This window comes from Lissotriton helveticus, chromosome 7, assembly GCF_964261635.1.
Source record: "Lissotriton helveticus chromosome 7, aLisHel1.1, whole genome shotgun sequence".
In the NCBI taxonomy this organism is placed as follows: Eukaryota; Metazoa; Chordata; class Amphibia; order Caudata; family Salamandridae; genus Lissotriton; species Lissotriton helveticus.
The window spans coordinates 4147697-4167375 of record NC_136068.1 but is presented as its reverse complement, the minus strand read 5'-3'; the positions used below and the strand labels follow the sequence as shown (position 1 = coordinate 4167375).

Below are 19679 nucleotides of genomic sequence, written 5' to 3'. Positions count from 1 at the left end.
GTCCCATGCCAGTAGGCCACCAGCTGGGGCCCCAAAGATAAGCACCTCAGTCTTGGAGGAGTTCAGTTTTAAACAGCTTTTAGCCATCCAGGAACTGACTGCTGACATACAGTCCTGAAACCTGACTGCCACACCCACCTCTGTCCCCGGGAGCACCGAGACCACAATCTGGGTGTCGTCTGCGTAAGATGTTAACTCAAATCCAAAGGATCTGATCACTGGGGCCAGGGATGATACATAAATATTAAATAGAGTGGGGCTTAGGGAGGAGCCCTGCGGGACCCCCCCTGGAAGTTGGAAAGGTCTTGATTCGAACTCCCCCATCGCCACCACTTGTACCCGGTCTGTTAAAAAGGCTTTCAAGATGTTAAGTGCTTGACCCTGGACCCCGCAGCCCTCCAATCGATCCACCAGCAAAGCATGGTGGACCGTATCGAAGGCCGCCGACAGGTCCAAGAGGATCAGCACTGCCTGGCCCCCTTCATCAAGCACCTTCCGGACCTCCTCTATGGATTTTATAAGAGCGGTCTCGGTGCTGTGACCCTCCCTGAACCCATGTTGAGCTGGGTCTAGGCCCTTGGAGTTACGCAGGAAAGAACAGAGCTGGGAATTCATGATTTTCTCAACCAATTTGGCTGGTAGTGGCAACCTGGAAATTGGCCTATAGCTGTTTGGGTCTGCAATATCAAGGGAGGGTTTTTTAAGAAGTGGGCGGATTGAGGCCCGCTTCCATAGTTTAGGGAAATTCCCTCTCTCAAACATTAGATTATAAATGCTAGCCAAGTAGTCCGCAATAGGAACTGCTGCTAGCTTTGCGATTGAGGTCGGGCAGGGATCCTGGGGTGAGCCCCATGTTGTGGCCAGCAAAAGTTTCAATACCTCATCTGTCCCGACTGGCTCAAAGGTCGAGAATTTTGCCCCCGGGGGTCCAACCGGAGTATTCCCGTGGGGCATCTCTAAGAGACTCTGGGCCACAAAAGTTTCAAGAGAGGTAAAAATCAATTGAACTTTGCTCAGAAAAAAACTTGCTAGTGATTCGCAAAGTTCTATATTAGGTGGCACAGTCACGGATTTAGGAGAAGCCAGACTAGCCACTGTCTCGAAGAGTTCCTTAGATGAGTTTTTGGCATTCTCAATACGATCCGTGAAGTAGACACTCTTGGCTTTCCTAATATCTTTATAAGCCCTTTGACACATTTTCAGTCTCTCTTTGTCAGGCTCGGAATAATTAGCTCGCCAGAGCCGTTCTAATTTTTTGCATGCTACTTTGGCCTCTCTAAGCGCGTCAGTATACCAGGGAGCCGATGGAATCAGCCTAGTGGGTCTACATCTCTTAGGAGGAGCTAACTTGTGACAGGCCCCATCAATCCAGTCCGTATACTTGGCGGTGGCTGTGTTTACGTCCGCCGGCAGGGCCGGGCCGGAGGCCAGGAGCAGCTCCTCCAAAGCTGTCCCATCGATGTTTTTCCAAGCCCTACACATCCTACTTACTTGCCCCTCACCTAGAGATGACTTAATCCGTGGGCTGAGGATGGAGAACCGCACCACTCGATGGTCAGTCCAGGGCAGAGGTTCAGCATTGGAGAATACCAGATCAGGATTGCTGGAAAATATCCCGTCTAGTGTATGGCCTGCCTGATGGGTTGGCCCTACTACCGACTGGATCAGACCTGCCGCAGACATCACATCAGCTAAGGCCATAGTGTCGGCATCAATGGTGTCTTCTAAGTAAAAATTAAAATCGCCCAGAACGGTATAAGAGTTGGCACACAGGGCTTCCTCTAAGATACTACCAACTGTATCAAGAAAACGGGCCTTCGTCCCAGGGGGTCTGTAAAGGAGGCAGCCTTTAAACATGCAATGGTTGGAGAGATCCAATTTAAACCCCAAGGCCTCGCATGCCCCGGAGGTAGCTGGAAAGAAATGTCCCTGAATGGATGCCTGATAGATAATTGCCAGACCTCCACCCCTCCTCACTGGCCTATCCAGGACAAAGTGGAGGTAATTTGGCGGTGTGGCCTTCACCAAGTCGGGAGCAGATGCAGCATCCGTCCAGGTCTCAGTGATAAAAGATATTTGTGCATTCAAGTCAAGAATCAACTCAGCACATTCCACACTATGCTTTACCAACGATCTAACATTGATCAAAATACAGTTAAAAGTTTGGTTTCCTCGACTCTCCTTAGTAGTCGGAGTACGAGTATAGGCCTTGATTTTTGTCCCCCGTAATAGGAGGAAAATTCATTTTACATACGGGACGGCTTTGCAGCCCCACCTGTAAATCTTTATCCGGGGCTATCCTTGGACACCCAGTCCTCTGACAACCCCCCCCCAGATTCCAAAGCACCGCTCTATCGTAAGTGCGTCTCTCACAGGGGGCTGGTGGAAAAGTCACAGAGGTTGTGGCGCTGAGCGCGGGCCCGGCGCGGACGGGCGCAGACGGGCTTGCCTTTGGCGCGCCTTCGGGGGCGAGATGCTATGGCCATTTTTTAGGGCGGGTGGAGGGCGGGAGGCTGCGACAACTAGTCCGCAGACCTTCCCCTCCCTCCAAGATGGCGGTTCCTGTGCCCCCTTCCGCGTCAGCGCCCAATCGGCTGCGCGGCGGGGTGGAAGATGTTAGCGAACCAATACAAGGGACCGAAGCCACCAGCCAGCAAGAAGCGCGAGCTAAAGTGGTACGTGCCTTTCCTTGTTAAAAATCCGATAGTGCAAACAGTTTACATGACATTACATTTAAAATCTTGCAATCATGAAATAAAAACACTCGCTCAGTATCCAGCCCTAATCCCCCGGCTTTCCGCCTCAGGGGAGTCTCTGCTTATATAAAAAGAAAGGCCCAGCTACGAAAATAGCAGCTGGGTCTCTCTATTGTGTCTAAGTGTTAGTGTCCGACCACTAACTGGGCACGATGCTGTTTGTCCTTGAAGGACTGAATCCCAGCAGAAGAGCGGAGTAACAAAACGTTTGCAGCCTATTTCTAAAATAATAGTGTGACACAAAAACTAGCATGTTACTCCATAGCGTGTGAAAAGCAGAAGCAGCTTGCAACGTGTGCAGTTAGGCTAACATAGGGTAACACTGCAGTGTGCCCTATGGGGACTCGCGACAGTCACGGCACGTGCTGAGGTTAGATCAAGTGAGGCTGTTAGCAAAAAAAAACAACCATCTAAAAAACAATTCCAAAGTAAGCTCAGTCCACATAATGGCGTTGTCTGGCTTTAAACTGTAACTTTAGAAATGTTCCTCACTGTCAGGATTCTAGAGTATTTCAGTAAAAACAGAGATATTCCTTGGAAATCTAGACCATCCAGTCAAGGTGCATTTGAGGTAGAATTTGAGCCCTCAGTGGCTGGTAGGACCATCATCCTGTGAACAGTTTCCCTTTTCCCCTACATTTGCTAATTTTCTTTTTTCCTGTAAATTTGCTCTTCATGTTTATGCTTGAGTAGGTGTCCTCCTGCAGTTTTGTTGTGATTGCAGTGTTTTCAGGATTTCCGTATTTACTAGCCTCTGTCTGCGTTCCATTTCTGTGTTCATTCCACATTTGAGTAGATCGGAGTTGCCCCAAGGCTTGTGCTTCTACTTACGGCACCGTTCTGTGCCCTTCACCACCCTGATTCCAGTTTCGAACCCCACGCTGCCTGGGAGCGGCGGGCTCTGTCTGTAGAGGTCTTGGAGGGGGATGTTTCCGATGAGGAGTAGGTATTTGAGGTAGAACTTTGAAGCTGGAGGCTCTTTAATATCAAGAAGTGTCTACTCTGTGTCTGTTTCATCTCAAGCCCAGTGTACCTTGTGGATCCCGTTCATTTAATCTTTTAAACTGTATTGTTAAAAGAATCCTCAAATATTGCAGAGTGGCATTCCTGCTCATCCCTCATTTGGTCTTTCCTTTGTAGTTCCTACCTGGATCGCGACGCTGACGGTAGGGCAGGCCGGTGCTCACGCTACCTACTACCACAAAGCAAATGAGCAGGTAAGAGGTGAGCGCAGAAGCAATATTGTTGTGGGGTAAAGAACCAATGCTGTAACGTGGGCCCGTGTTATTATTGAAAGTAAATGACACACAATGAAACGGCTAGAAGTAGGGCTGTTGTAAGACACAATCCCAAGTTCATAAACAACGGTAAACTAATCCAATTCCATAAAATGAAGACCACGAGGAGGCACTTTTTACAGTCGCCTACATCTCAGTGAATTTCTACAAAGTGAATTTGAGTTCAAACTGTTTTGTTGTGAAATAAAAAGTGAACGCAGAGAGCCCTCCATCTGCATTAAAAATGGTTTCACAACCCCTGAGCTTTAGTCCCAGAAGATCCAAGGTGCCGGCAGTAAATGGACCCATCCAAAGAATGGAAGCACCACCTTGCTGGACACAAAGTTACTGACGGAGTACATAGGTCATGTTTTAAATCCAACGTCTCTTAAAATGTCTTCACTTGTTCTCTGGATGACATTCTTATATTTTATGCTTTTTCTTTAAACTTTGGTATTTTTGGTAAACTTGTCCTGAAGGTGATCTGCACTGTAGGACTACCTCATTCTTTCAACTTTTAAATGTTGGTCTTTTAATTTTAGCTACTGCTTACTGTTGTAAATGGGTTGATTGACCTTCGGCTGTGCTCTTTGAACTACACGCTCACCATGGGAGTGTAAATTTGTCAGGATGTGTGCCCTAAACATAATAGGGCTGCATGGATTTGCCCCCGTGGCAGGTTGGTGTTGCAGGAACTTGCTCCGATGGGAGGATGGGGCTTGAGGGACTTTTTTTCTGTGCAGGGCGAAGGCTGCCCGGGACAGCCGCTGGGCAGGGCGAAGGCTGCCCGGGACAGCCGCTGGGCAGGGCGAAGGCTGCCCGGGACAGCCGCTGGGCAGGGCGAAGGCTGCCCGGGACAGCCGCTGGGCAGGGTGAGGCTGCTGGGACAGCCGCTGGGCAGTGCGAGGCTGCCGGGACTGCTCCTGGGCAGGGCGAGGCTGCCGGGACTGCTCCTGGGCAGGGCGAGGCTGCCGGGACTGCTCCTGGGCAGGATGAGGCTGCCGGGAAAGCCCCTGGGCAGGATGGCGCTTGATGGTTTTAAGCACACTGGTTGCTTGGTTCGCTCTCCTCGCTCTTATTGTTCAGGAGGATGGTAGCAACCACATGTAGAAGATAAAGTAGGAGAGAGCGGACCTGAGCTCGAAGGTGAGCCTGTTGGTGGAACAATGCTGGAACCCTCTCTGAGATGCCCACGGGGGGAGTTATTCCTCTTGCTTGGCACTCGAACGGCCCCTTATTCACCCACGGAGGGGAGGGTTACCTTATTCATTCCTTATCTCAGGCTACTCCAGATACTCTAGGGGTCCCACAGGGTTCCTCCCTCTCACCCACTCTCTTCAACTCGCTCATTGAGCCTCTAACAAACATTATGAGTTCATTGAATATCCCCTCCCACATGAATGCCAATGACACCCAACTGTACCCGGACGTCTCCTCCCCAAAGACATCCGATTCTTCAACTTGATTCTACAGAAAAAAAAGTTGGCTGGTATTCAACCACCTCAAACTATTTTCTAAAAAACAAATTCTTCTAACCTCAGCTTACCACATGTTCTAGATTCAGTGAGATCTCTGGGAATAACTCAACAAAAATCTTAACTTGCAGAAGCACATCAGTTCAGCATCAGACCTTGCGGTGAGCTACGGAGGAGTGGTGTCGGCAGGCGTCTGTTCCGGGAGTTGGTGCACACAGAGTCTCACACCGGTCGAACTCCGTGAGTTTGAAGTCCAGAGCGCCGGCGTCTGCAGGTGCCAGGGCTTTCTGCGTGAAGTGGAGTGATGCGACGTGCGGAGCCCTCATGTCGCGGTGCAGGCAGCGGCTTGGTGCCGGTCATCCAGCGGTGGCGGTGAGACCAGGGCTGCGGTGCAGAGCAGGACAGTGCGCATTGCAGTGCTGACCGGTTATAATGCAAGAAGCAGCAGCATCGTGGCTGAAGCGCTGTTGTCGGTAGACACACGTCTTCGGTGCGATACGGGGCAATGCAGTGTGCGGGCACCGTCAGTTCGCGGTGCAGGCAGCGGTGTTGGTTGATGGTCTGGAGTCGATGGCGATGGCGTTGGTGGGCCATGGCTGCTGTGTATGACGGGGTGGTGCGTCGAGTAACCTATGAGCGGTGCCCCCAAACCATGGTGCAGGCTGCTGCGTCGATGTCCGCTTGGAGCGTGTAAGAAAGTGGCTCTGTATATACTGGACCGAAGTAAGGTACAGTGTGCACAGAGTCCAGTAGTCTCCAGAGGTTTGGCAGAGGCTAAAGTCGGATAGGACCTTACTCTCCAAAGTGGTAGCTTGGTCGAGCAGTAAGGCAATATCAGAGGACAGTGTAAAGCATTTGTTGTACACACTCAGTCAGCAAAAGGTCTCACACACTCAACTGAACTCTAGGCCAATTGTTTTGTATATAAAAATATATTGTTTTATTTTAGAACCACAAGTCGGTAAAAAAATACTTTCTCAGAATGAGATGTTGCAATTGAATACTTTCAAATATCAATAGATACAGTTGTTGCAATCTGCAGCACAAGTTAAACACAATTATAACATTGAGCTCAGTGGGAAGTTTTAAGTAAATGCAATAAAATCACTTTACAAATGTTTTTCTTACTCAGGGCTGGATCCTGGATTCAGCCCTGGTGCATTTCCTGTAAACAGTTGAAAGAAATCGTTTATGTTACATCGGTGATTTTTAAGGAATATTTGTATGTTTTGAAAATCGACACTTAGAAGACATGTTGGTCAAAACCAGGCAATGTTGTCCTATGGGAGGAAATCGAGTTATCGGAAAATCACAGTTGTAATTACTTTTGTGGGTCAGTGCTGGGCACAAAGATCCAGCACTGGGATCTCTCCTGGTAACAGGTGAGTAATTTCGTTTTCGTTGTTCGGATGATTTTTAAGGAATATTTCAAAGTTGCAAAACTCGACACTTAGAAAAAATTTCCAAGTGAAACCCAGCCAATGTTACCCTATGGAGAAAATCAAGTTATCGGTCTTTGGGTAAGTACTCGACTGGCAGAGTTAAGTTTCTGGGGCAAGACTCGGGGGGGGTCTCCCAGGGTCAGGTAGGTACAGTTGTTACACCCTCAGCGGCACAGGGGCAGCCGGTTACAGAGCGAGTAGGCCCAATGTTTTCCGATGGCGCTCAGGGGCCTTTGATTGTTGTCTGCTAGCAGGCAGACCGCGCGGCTGTGGGAGCTGAGCTCCTGGTCACTTACACAGGGCAAGTGGGTAAGTAAGATAGGACTGATGCTGCACTTCCAGTTCCACTCGGGCGGTTGGGGGTAGGGTGCTTTTGAGCCGTCGGGCGCCCAATATATTTCAATGGGAAGCTACAGGACGAACAAAGGCTCGGGAACAAAGATTCTTCAGGTGCGACCACTGCTTCGAGAGGTAAGTTGGGAAGCTGTAGGTTAGGTAGGCACCCCAGAGGAGGGCATAGGCGGCCGCAAGGCGCCGGGTGCAGGGGTGTCTTTTGGTATCGGGAAATCTTACCCTCAGCTGGTCGCGGTTGGAGGGGTCCCTGGTTGTGAGGCTGCAGGCGTCGGGAGCGTCCAAGAGGGTCCTTGGGTGCTGGATTCTGGTCACAGTCACCGGGGGACGTCCTCAGTGTCTTTGTCCACTCAGGCACAGGCCGGGCTCGGTGGGTGCAGAGTGTGCTGGATTCGCGGTTCCTGGCTGGCACCAGGGGTTGTTGCTGTTTGAGCAGAACCACTGCTCGTGGGAGTCCCAGTCTTTTAGATGATCAAGGCAGGCAGGTGGTCCGGAGTTTTTGAGGTTGCTGACCACAAGAGACGTCGGGATTTAGGAGGAGCAGGTTCGAGGGTTGACAGGCCTGTAGGGCTGGAGCCAAGTCAGTAGTTGTCGTCCTCTTATTAGCAGCTGCCCAGCAGGTCTTCTTTCTTCTTCTTATTCTTCTTGTTTTGGAATCGGGATCTGAGGAAGGAAGGTTCAGGGTGCCCCTAAATACTAAATTTAGGGGCGTTACAGGTATGGCAAGGTCATTGACCAATGGGTCCACCCCCTATCCTACCACTCTCCAGTGGGAGGAGGGCAGGAGCATGTCTCTGATTGGGTAGGGCTCCCCGTCCACATGATGGCGAGAGCCCGGAGTTGTGCTTCACCTCGCCTCCCCCACCTGAGGGGTGGGGTTGGCAGAGGCTGGCACAGCCCCATTCCTCACTTAGATTTTCCCGCCTATCTTCCAGCAAGTGGCCTGGGGAAGCTCACAAAGGGGGCACGCCTTTGAAGCTCCCCCTGCCCCTCCTGGGGGCGGAGGCCTAGCCCCTCGCCCCAGGATGTGCATTGTTGAAGGCTCACAAGGGCGGATCACTCTCTACCTAGGGGTTCAGCAACATATCTGCTGGGTGGCAGCCTCTCAGTCAGGACGCTGGTTGTGGGTTAGTTTCAGGGGGCAGCTCTAAGTTGCCCTCTGTCGTGCATTTTACATTAAATCTCACACTGGCATCAGTGTTGATTGAATGTGCTGAGAATTTTGATACCAAACTTCAGTCTTCAGTGTAGCGATCATGGTGCTCTCGAGTTCGTGATGACGACCTCACAGCACCATATACTCTTAATGGCAGCACTGCTCTTACAGTGCCCAGGAATGGTCCTGGGTACTGTAGGGGTTCAGGGCTCATGCCCTTGTACCCACACCACTGGCATAGGGCACCCAGCTAGAGGGGTGTCTGAACAGTGTGTTGTGGGCATGATACACAGGGATGCGTGCCATGTCGACTCTTTGCTTTGTTCTGCACCGGACACTCAGCCTGCAAGGGCAGTGTGGTGTGTGTGTGTGTGTGTCAGGGTACAGGGCCTCTAAGGGTGGCACAATAAGTGCTGCAGCCCTTTGGGGCCTTCTCTGGTCACAGTGCCCTGGGTACCATTTACCAGGGGCCTACCTGTGGCCAGAGATGCCAATTGAGTTTAGGCTTCAATACAGTTTTAGGGAAGGAACAAAGGCCCTGGGTAACTGATTTACTGGAGCGCAGGGCACACTCAGTCAAAGTACATCAGCAATTCAGCAAAAAATGGGGTCATACCATGCAAGAAAGATGGCTCTTTCTCACAGAGCGGCATCGTCAGTGAGACCAGGGCTGCAGTGCAAATCGGGTTGGTGCTCTGTGTTCTCTACGAGCGGTGTCAACAGATCACGGTGCAGGCAGCAGTGTCCGTGGTGGCGGCGGGGATATCAAGGCAGCGGTGTGAAGAGTGCGATGCCCACAGGTCACGATGCCAGCAGCGCCTCGATGGTGGCATGGGGGCGGAGTCTTCGGTAAGACCAGGGTTGCTTTGCGAAGTGCAGCGGCGCATTCAGGTCACGTAGCTGGCAGTGGCGTCATTGATGGTGTCGGGTTACCTTTTTCCTCTGCGGCAGCTGAAACATCCAGTTCCAGAAGGCGGTACCCGGAAGAAGTTGAAGTCTTTGATTTCCCTGTGACTTCCAACAGGAGGCAAGCGCTACATCAAGCCGTTGGGGAAACTTGGGATGCAGAAAGGACTGTCCAGTCCATTCCCTGCCCAAGACCGAAATAGCAACTGCAGGCCAACCCAGCAAAGCACACAGCAAGTGGTCGTCTCTCCTCACAGCTCTTCCAGCTCTTCTTCCTGGCAGATTCCTTAGCCCAGCAGTAATCTAAAGTTCTAGGGTCAGGGCCCCAAAATGTATACCACAGGTTCCTTTGAAGTTGGTACAAAGTTCCTCTGGCACACACAGACCAGTTCAGTCTGGCTCAGTCCAGGTTCACCACAGGAGGTGGAGACAGCTTTGAGAGAGGCAACCACAGTCCATTCAGTTGCAAGTGACAACTCCTCCCAGTACTCTAAATGCAAGCAGGTCTATTCAGCCTGGCTATGATTTACCCAGGAAGCAGGACACACCTCCACTCCCCCACCTTCTGCCCCCTTCTCCGGTGTCTGTCTAGTGTCAGTACTCATCCCCCTGCTCCTGTCACTAAACCCAGACAGGGAATACACAAGACACAAAAGCCAGAGGCAAACAGGATGGTTAAGCAAGAACATGCCCACTTTCTAAAAGTGGTATTTTCAAACATACAACATATAAAACATCTTCACTAAAAGATGTATTTTTAAATTGAGTTCAGGTGTACTAAACTCCATTTCTCTATCTTATCCCAATGTAGAGTTATGCTTGTAATTCACTTGTTCCCAGAGGTGATAGCCACACACCTCACAGCCATGTTCAACAACCTATTTAAAGCAGGATATTTCCCAATAGACTGGAAAATAGGGTCTATTCTTCCATTATAAAAAAAAACATAGTTACTGCTGACCCCAACAATTATCAACCAATTACTCTGCTACAAATTCCTGCCAAATCGGTAAAAAATATAGTGAACCAGGAATTAACCACCTTTTTTTGACAAAACAAAGAGTCTTGATTCCACGCAATTCGGATTTCGTATTCATCATAGTACCGAGCTGGCATTGGTCACAGCCAAGGAAGAAATCAGGCAGACTATAGATAGTGGAGGAAATGCGGCTCTGATCCTCGTGGATCTTTCAGCCGCATTTGATAGTCTTAATCACGCTCTTTTAATTGATCGCCTTGAATCAGTTGGGATCAAAGACAGTGCACTCGTTTATCACCTCTTTTCTGGCTGACCGTATCCAGACAGTCTCTCTCAGTGATTTTACCTCACCAACCTTCTCTTTGCCCCGTGGGGTCCCTCTGGACTCATCCTTGAACCTCACTTTATTTAATCTGTTACCCTACTTGCAGCTCTAATCAGATCATCTGGCTTCTCTCTGGTTTCGTATGCGGACGACACGCAGATTGTTGTATCTGTCACTGACAATCCCGGAGCCACTGCAGCCCAGTTTTACAACTGTAAGCTTCACATCGGGAGGTGGATGAGCAGCAACTGCTTGAAATGAAATTCCTCAAAGACTGAGATCCTGTTGCTTAGTAACAATCCCTCTTTTTAGTCGAACAACTGCTGGCCCCAGGAACTGGGGATTCTACCGATCCCTAGTGGGAAAGCAAAAAGCCTTAGAGTAATTGATACCAAGCTATCTTTTGAGGGACATATAAATCACATCACTTCCTCTTGTTTTTAGGTAGAGTCTAGCGTCAGCGCGCATGCGCTGCTCTAGGGGAGACTTGTTGTAGTGGAGGATGTAATGGAAGCTCCGCCCACTCCCTGACCATATTTGCCTTTTGCTTGTGTCAATGTCCTTCATAAATAGTGGCGTCTGCTTTCTAAACAGGCTTGTTGTCCCTCCTTCGTAACACCTTCTCTCCATTTGTACCCACCCATGGCGACTTTTACTTGAGCCCTTTTGATATTGCCTGCATTAGCGATTCTGGCCAACTCTTTCCCGAAATAACTCTAAAGAGCACTGGTGGGACGCCAGCTTTAGCAATGGTGGCCGTATTTGCAGCGCCCTGTGCGCGCTTTTAATTTTGGTTATTGGCATTTGTTGGAAGGGGCAATCTCCGAGGGCCAGGTTGTGCTCACCCGGGCACCCCAAGATCCACCTCTCCCACAGAACTTGCCGAGTCTTGACGTGAGGTCCTCGCCGGGGAGGCCTTTGGGTTTGGGATCGTACACACTGAGCTCACACCACACTACGAACAGACACCACACCGTTGGGTTTTAGGAACAAGTTCTTTATATAAGCAAATAACGAAGGAAGCACTCTTATATACACAGTGACAAAAGGACCACAAAGTCTCTGAGGATTCGGGAAGGGGGAAGCGGGACAGTCTGTTAGTCTCTGGGTCAGTACGTGGCGTACCCCACGCACAGCTCTCAATCCTCGAGCCGGGGGGTACGAGATGGTGGTCGTACTGGCTGCCTCACCTTCGTCGAGTCGGCCCGGTCGTGATGGTGGTCTCGATGGTCCAGCCGGACCAGAGTACTCCTCGAGCCGCGACGAGGTCAGCAGGGCTCGATCGGGAGGGGTTCGTGAGAGCCGCGACAGCGTCAGCAGGGCTCGGATGGTCTTAGAGGTCGAGCCGCGACAGCGTCAGCAGGGCTCGGATGGTTGCAAGTTCAGCTCGAGCCGCGACAGCGTCAGCAGGGCTCCGATGGTCTTAGAGGTCGAGCCGCGACAGCGTCAGCAGGGCTCCGGCGGTCTTTAGAGATCGAGCCGCGACAGCGTCAGCAGGGCTCCGGTGGTTCAGTTCCTTAAGGCGAAGAAGGAGCCGCGACAGCGTCAGCAGGGCTCAGAGGTTCCAGGTGAGTCTTCTTAGGGTCAGCCGCGATCAAATCAGCAGGCTTCAGGTCCAAGATACAACTGCCCGCTATTTGTCAGGCGGGCCCAGTTATAGTCCTTCTACTCTTTGATCTCCGGACCCTCGCAGGCAGAGGTCTCAGGCCCTGGGGGCTGGTCGTTGGCGAGGTCCGGCGGTTGGCTCTTTGATCCCTTTGAAAGATGGGTCCGGGAATTCCCAGACGCCCAGTGGGTCTGGAGCCAGCCCTCGGGGAGGCCAGAGGGGTGATCGAAACTGGCCCACAGGGGAGGCCAAAGGTGTGACAGAAACCAGCCCCTCAGGGGAGGCCGGAGGTGCCATCGAAACTCCCTGGCTTATCTCACTCGGGGAGCCCTTTACCCCCCCCCCGCCGGGACTGGCGCGCCTTTGGAGTCTGGGCTTCGCTGGGGCCGGGGTCACGCTAGGCCTAGGGAGACAGGGATGTCGGGAAGGGAAGATGGCGTCCGGGCCTTGTGGGGCATGCATGGTTAGGCGCTCGGAGCCGGGCGAGGAGCGGGGAAGGCAGGCCTGGTCAAGGTTCTCGGGGGATCTAGGTGTCCCTGGGTAGGACGACCAGGCTCGGGTTGCAGGCTACATTAACGGGGTGGCTGCGCAGGGGACTCGGGGTACAGGCCTACGCTCACAGGGTGTGGAGGGACAGAGGTGAACCACGCCAAGAGGCCGGGTCCAACACGCGTCCCCCCCCAGCTGAAGGCGGGGAGAACTACCCATCCTCTTGGGGGTTCTCTTCGCTGAGGCGGAAGAATCGGGACAGGCCGTCAGCGTTGGCGTGGTCCGCGCCCGGCCGGTGTTCGACAGTGAAGTCCATCCCCTGGAGGGAGATGGACCAGCGCAGCAATTTGGGATTCTCCCCTCTCATCTGCATTAGCCACCGGAGAGGTCGGTGGTCGGTCTGGACCCGGAAGTGAGTACCGAACAGGTAGGGCCTCAGCTTCTTCAGGGCCCAAACTACCGCGAAGGCCTCCCGCTCGATGGTGCTCCACCTTTGTTCTCGAGGGAGTAGCCTCCGGCTAATGAATGCCACTGGTTGGTCTAGGCCGTTCTCATTCACCTGGGACAGGACGGCTCCGATGCCATGCTCGGACGCGTCCGTCTGGACTACAAACTCTCGTGAGTAGTCGGGGGGCCTTCAGAATGGGGGCAGTGCACATGGCGTCTTTTAACGTTTCGAACGCCTCTTGGCAGGCGGAGGTCCAGCTGACTTTCTTCGGCTGGTTTTTGGAGGTTAACTCCGTGAGGGGGGCTACGATGCTGCCGTAACTCTTGATGAACCGGCGGTAGTACCCCGTGAGCCCTAGAAACGCCCGCACTTCTGTCTGGGTCGTGGGGGCCTCCCAGGCCACGATGGCATCGATCTTGGGCTGGAGGGGGGCTACGAGGCCGCTTCCGACCTGGTGCCCGAGGTAGGTTACGGACCCTTGTCCGATCTGGCACTTGCTTGCCTTAATGGTGAGACCGGCCCTTCTCAGGGCCATCAGCACCGCCCAGAGGTGCTGGAGGTGCTTGGGCCAGTGGAAACTGTACACTGCGATATCGTCCAGATACGCAGCGCTGAACTCCTCCAACCCCGCCAGTACCTGGTTCACCAGCCTCTGGAAGGTGGCGGGGGCGTTCTTCATCCCGAAGGGCATCACCCGGAAATGGTAGTGACCATCCGGGGTGGAAAAAGCGGATCTTTCCTTTGCTCCCTCGGTGAGGGCGATCTGCCAGTATCCACTGGTCAGGTCGAAAGTGCTAAGGAAGCGAGCAGCCCCGAGGCGATCGATAAGCTCGTCGGCTCGGGGGATGGGATGAGCATCGGTCCTGGTGACTGCGTTGAGCCCGCGGTAGTCAACGCAGAACCTCAGCTCGGGAACAGCACCGGGGGCGGCTGCCTTCGGAACCAGGACCACGGGACTAGCCCATGGGCTGTCAGAGGCTTCGACCACCCCGAGAGCTAGCATCTTTGATACCTCGGCCTTGATACAGGCCCGGACTCGGTCAGGGACGCGGTAGGCTCTGTGCCGTACCGGTGGGCTGTCCCCGGTGTCCACGTCGTGGACGCACCAGTTGGTGACGCCGGGGGTGAGGGAGAAGAGGTCCGAGAACTGTCCCAACAACTGGCGACCGTCCTCGCGCTGCTCGGGAGAGAGGGAGGAGAGACTCACCCCCTCTACGGAGCCATCTTTTTCTTTCACGCACAGGAGATCGGGGAGAGGCTCCGTTTCTTCTTCTTCCCCATCGTCCGTGGCGAGGAGCAAGCTCAACTCGGACCGGGCGAAGTGGGGCTTGAGGCGGTTCACGTGAAGGACCCGCAAGGGGTTCCTGGGGGACTCTACATCGATGAGGTAGGTCACCTGACTCTTGCGCTCTACCACCTTGAAGGGCCCTGTCCACTTGTCTTGCAGGGCACAGGGCTCTACGGGGGCCATAACCCAGACCCGCTGTCCGGGCTGAAACTCGACCAGAGTGGCATTTTGGTCATACCACCGTTTCATTTCTTCTTGGCTGGCTTCGAGGTTTGCCTCGGCCAGCTCTCGGAACTTCCTCGTCTGGTTCCGGAGGGCCAAAATGTATTGAAACACATCGGGAGGGGGCTCTGGGGCCGCCGTCTCCCACCCTTCCTTGACCAGGGTGAGGGGTCCCCGGACGGGGTGCCCGTAGAGCAGTTCGAAGGGGCTGAACCCCAGGGATTTCTGGGGAACTTCGCGGTACGCGAAGAGGAGACTGGGAAGGAGGACGTCCCACTTACGCCTCAGGGGCTCTTCGAGTCCCATGATCATTCCCTTGAGGGTCCAGTTGAAGTGTTCCACCAGACCGTTACCCTGAGGGGGGTATGGGGTGGTGAACTTGTACGTCACCCCACATTGTTGCCAAAGGGACTTCATGTATTTCGAGATGAAGTTGGTCCCTCGGTCGCTGACGACCTCTCGAGGGAATCCCACCCGGGAGAAGATGGCCATGAGGGCCCGCCCCACTACGGAGGGGAACGGCTTCGGGGTATCGGGTGGCATGGTCCACCAGCACCAGGATAAAGCGGTGCCCCAAGGAGGTTCGGGGGTCGAGTGGGCCCACAATGTCGATTCCCACCCTCTCAAAGGGGGTACTGACCACGGGGAAGGGTTGGAGAGGAGCCTTGCGCTTCCCTCCGCTCTTTCCGCTGGACTGACAAGTGGGGCAGGATTTACAGTGGGCCTCCACATCGGAGCGCATGCCCGGCCAGTAGAAGTGGGTGACCAGGCGCTGGTACGTTTTGTCTTGTCCCAAGTGTCCCGCCAGGGGCACGTCATGGGCCAGGTTCAGGAGAAAGCCGCGGAAGCGTAGGGGGACCACCAGCACTCGGCCGGACTCTAGCTCGGCGGACTTTTGCTCGCTGTATAATAGGCCGTTTTCCCAATAGATAAAGTGAGAGCCGGACTGGTCACCGGCGGCCTGGGCAGCGGCCTGCTGCCGCGGTCCCTCCAGGGATGGGCAGGATGTCTGCTCTAGGCAGAACTCTTCTCGGGACGGTCCCCCTTCCTGGCGCCATTGGGCCAGCTCAGGAAGGTCGTCCAAGCTCGGGGTCGGTTCGACGTCGGGGCCGAGGGGCCCTGCGTCGAGGGGGAAGCTCTCCCCGGGGAATAGCTCAGGGGTCTCAAAGGGTTCAGGGACCTTGGGGTCCTCGGGGGTCGCCGGGGCCGCCTCTAAGGTCACCCCTTCGGGGGCGGTCCTTCGGGCGGTCATCGACCGGGTACTCACACAGGCCCACTCGGGTAGGCCCACCATCTCTAAGTGGGTCCTTTTCTCAACCCGCTGCCATGGGGAGCTCTCTAGATCGTTGCCGAGCAGGCAGTCCACCGGCATGTCGGAGCGGACCGCCACTCGTAACTCTCCAGAGACGCCCCCCCCACTCGAACGGGACTTGAGCTATCCGGCAGGTGCGGACGGAGTTATCGGCTGCGATCACCCTGCAGGAGATGTGGGGAACAATCTGGGCTTCGGTGACGAGGTGCCGTTTGACGGCGGTGATACTGGCCCCAGTGTCTCGGAGCGCCCCTATGTGATGGCCATTGATAGTCACCTGCTGCCGGTACTTCTCTGTGTTGTCGGGTAGGGGAGCTCCGGGGACCATCTCCCTATCACCCAAGGAGACTAACATCATAGCTGCGGGTTCAGCTCCCTCGAACTCTTCCTCCCCCTCCTCTTCTAGGGCTACGGAGGTGATGTGGCGCGCTGGGGGCCCTGCAGCGGCAGGCTTCTGGAACAAGGGGCAGCGGGGGTCATTGGCATAGTGCCCGGGTTTCTGGCAATGGTAGCAGGCTTGGCTGACCCGGGGCCCTGGCCTAGCTGGGGGAAACCCTGCGCGCGCTGTGGGAGGTGAGGTACCTGGCTGGTTTCTGGGGGGACTGCGCGGGGACCCTACCTGGGAACCCCTCTGTCTATTCTGACCCCCTCCTCCCCTCAGGCGGGATGGTCCTTGTTCGTTTCGGCCAGTGTCCCCCCCGGGCCCCCGGGGTACTCTGGTGCTCACCCAGCGATCGGCCTCGACGGCCAGCTTCCGGGGGTCGGCCAACTTGCTGCCCAGGAGGTGCTGTCTGAGTTCCACAAAGCAATTCAGGGACAAGTGCTCATACGCAATGAGGTCGATGAGCCCCTCGAAGGTGGATACTTTGCTGCCCTTGATCCACCCTTCCAGGGCCCGGCTGTAGAAATTGACATATTCTACCCACGTGGTGCCGGGGATCTTCTTGCATTCTCGGAAGCGTTGGCGGTACATTTCTGGAGTGAGCCCGTACCTTGTGAGGAGGGCCTCTTTCATGTGGCTGTAGGAGGTCTGTTCGGCAGACGGTAGGTCGAGTAGGGTGTCTCTCCCCTCACTCAGGAATCGACCCCACAGCCCGGCTCCCCAATCTTTCTGCGGAACTCGGTGTGAGGTCATAGCTACCTCGTAGGCCTTGAACCATTGCTGGATGTCATCGTTTTTATAATATTCTTTGACCACATCCTTGGGGATGTGGACCTTGGGATCCACTGGGGGACCAGACTCTCGGGTCGCTGCTGTTTTGTTGCCTTCGTTCCGGGCCTTTAGTTCGATTTCCAATAAGCTCCAGCTGGAGCTTCTTTCCGTCATGTTCTCGCTGGAGCTTCTTCTCCTCCAGTTCTCCTTGCAGCCGCTCGATGGCTAGCTTCTTCTCGGCCAGCTTGAGTTCTCCTTCCATTTTCAAACGGGCTAGTTCTAGCTCGTGGTTTCGGTTGCGTTCTCGGTCGGTCATCTCTTCTCGAGACAGACCTCTCTCGGGGCTGTAAGTCCGCGTCGGGGACTCTGCTCTTTCTTGCTCTGGGGCGTGGGTTTCGATCAGGGGTGCTCCCCCTCCATCGGCTTCCGTCGGTGCTGGAGGTTGGGCTCCGGTCTCCACCCAGGCTGTTAGAGCTTGTTGGAAGTCCTCTTTGGTGTTTAATCCCGTTGACGGGATATGGAGATCTTTGCAGAATTGCTTGAGCTCACGGTGCGAATAGTCTCCCAGAAGCTCCATCTGGAAGGTGGTCTTGTCGGTAGTGACGCTCATGGCTGCTCTTTGTTTGGGTAGTGTGTCAGTACTGTACGATCCCTAGACGTAGGTTCTTATCGCGACGCTGCCACCAATGTTGGAAGGGGCAATCTCCGAGGGCCAGGTTGTGCTCACCCGGGCACCCCAAGATCCACCTCTCCCACAGAACTTGCCGAGTCTTGATGTGAGGTCCTCGCCGGGGAGGCCTTTGGGTTTGGGATCGTACACACTGAGCTCACACCACACTACGAACAGACACCACACCGTTGGGTTTTAGGAACAAGTTCTTTATATAAGCAAATAACGAAGGAAGCACTCTTATATACACAGTGGCAAAAGGACCACAAAGTCTCTGAGGATTCGGGAAGGGGGAAGCGGGACAGTCTGTTAGTCTCTGGGTCAGTACGAGGCGTACCCCACGCACAGCTCTCAATCCTCGAGCCGGGGGGGTACGAGATGGTGGTCGTACTGGCTGCCTCCCCTTCGTCGAGTCGGCCCGGTCGTGATGGTGGTCTCGATGGTCCAGCCGGACCAGAGTACTCCTCGAGCTGCGACGAGGTCAGCAGGGCTCGATCGGGAGGGGTTCGTGAGAGCCGCGACAGCGTCAGCAGGGCTCGGATGGTCTTAGAGGTCGAGCTGCGACAGCGTCAGCAGGGCTCGGATGGTTGCAAGTTCAGCTCGAGCCGCGACAGCGTCAGCAGGGCTCCGATGGTCTTAGAGGTCGAGCCGCGACAGCGTCAGCAGGGCTCCGGCGGTCTTTAGAGATCGAGCCGCGACAGCGTCAGCAGGGCTCCGGTGGTTCAGTTCCTTAAGGCGAAGAAGGAGCCGCGACAGCGTCAGCAGGGCTCAGAGGTTCCAGGTGAGTCTTCTTAGGGTCAGCCGCGATCAAATCAGCAAGCTTCAGGTCCAAGATACAACAGCCCGCTAGTTGTCAGGCGGGCCCAGTTATAGTCCTTCTACTCTTTGATCTCCGGACCCTCGCAGGCAGAGGTCTCCGGCCCTGGGGGCTGGTCGTTGGCGAGGTCCGGCGGTTGGCTCTTTGATCCCTTTGAAAGATGGGTCCGGGGATTCCCAGACGCCCAGCGGGTCTGGAGCCAGCCCTCGGGGAGGCCAGAGGGGTGATCGAAACTGGCCCACAGGGGAGGCCAAAGGTGTGACAGAAACCAGCCCCTCAGGGGAGGCCGGAGGTGCCATCGAAACTCCCTGGCTTATCTCACTCGGGAGCCCTTTACCCCCCAGCCGGGACTGGCGCGCCTTTGGAGTCTGGGCTTCGCTGGGGCCGGGGTCACGCTAGGCCTAGGGAGACAGGGATGTCGGGAAGGGAAGATGGCATCCGGGCCCTGTGGGGCATGCATGGTTAGGCGCTCGGAGCCGGGCGAGGAGCGGGAAAGGCAGGCCTGGTCAAGGTTCTCGGGGGATTTAGGTGTCCCTCGGTAGGACGACCAGGCTCGGGTTGCAGGCTACACTAACGGGGTGGCTGCGCAGGGGACTCGGGGTACAGGCCTACGCTCACAGGGTGTGGAGGGACAGAGGTGAACCACGCCACGAGGCCGGGTCCAACAGCATTGGCTTAACTTTTAAATATCACCCCCTTAAACAATCCCCTCGCCTCTCCCCCACCCCCCACCCCTTTGCAGGGACGCCGCGCAATGCGCGCCCTGTGTTGATTACAGAAATCTCCGGAAGCTTCCTCTATTGTTCCCACCCTGCGTCACGTGGCCAAACAAAGCGTGACTCAAACCAACACACGGACATGAACGATAACCGTCTACGCTGGCTGTAGTAGGTCTGGAGAACTGTAGCACCAGAAATAAAATGGTGAGTAGGACAAAACGGGAAATGAGGTGCATTTCCGATAAGAGGTGCACAAGAGACATACACTGATGTCCAAAGAACACTGCA

The 19679-nt window shown here is 54.5% G+C and overlaps 2 protein-coding genes across 2 annotated transcripts in view; both read left to right on the top strand.

Moving 5' to 3' along the window:
* APOE (apolipoprotein E) overlaps window positions 1-19679 on the top strand; it is a 632892-nt gene that overhangs the window by 232232 nt on the left and 380981 nt on the right. The window lies entirely within an intron of this gene.
* The window catches only part of TOMM40 (translocase of outer mitochondrial membrane 40), a 145636-nt gene that overhangs the window by 94261 nt on the left and 31696 nt on the right, over window positions 1-19679 (top strand). The window contains exon 8 of the mRNA XM_078651267.1: window positions 3897-3973. Coding sequence (XP_078507393.1) covers window positions 3897-3973 — 77 coding nt within the window. The remainder of the gene's footprint in view (window positions 1-3896; window positions 3974-19679) is intronic.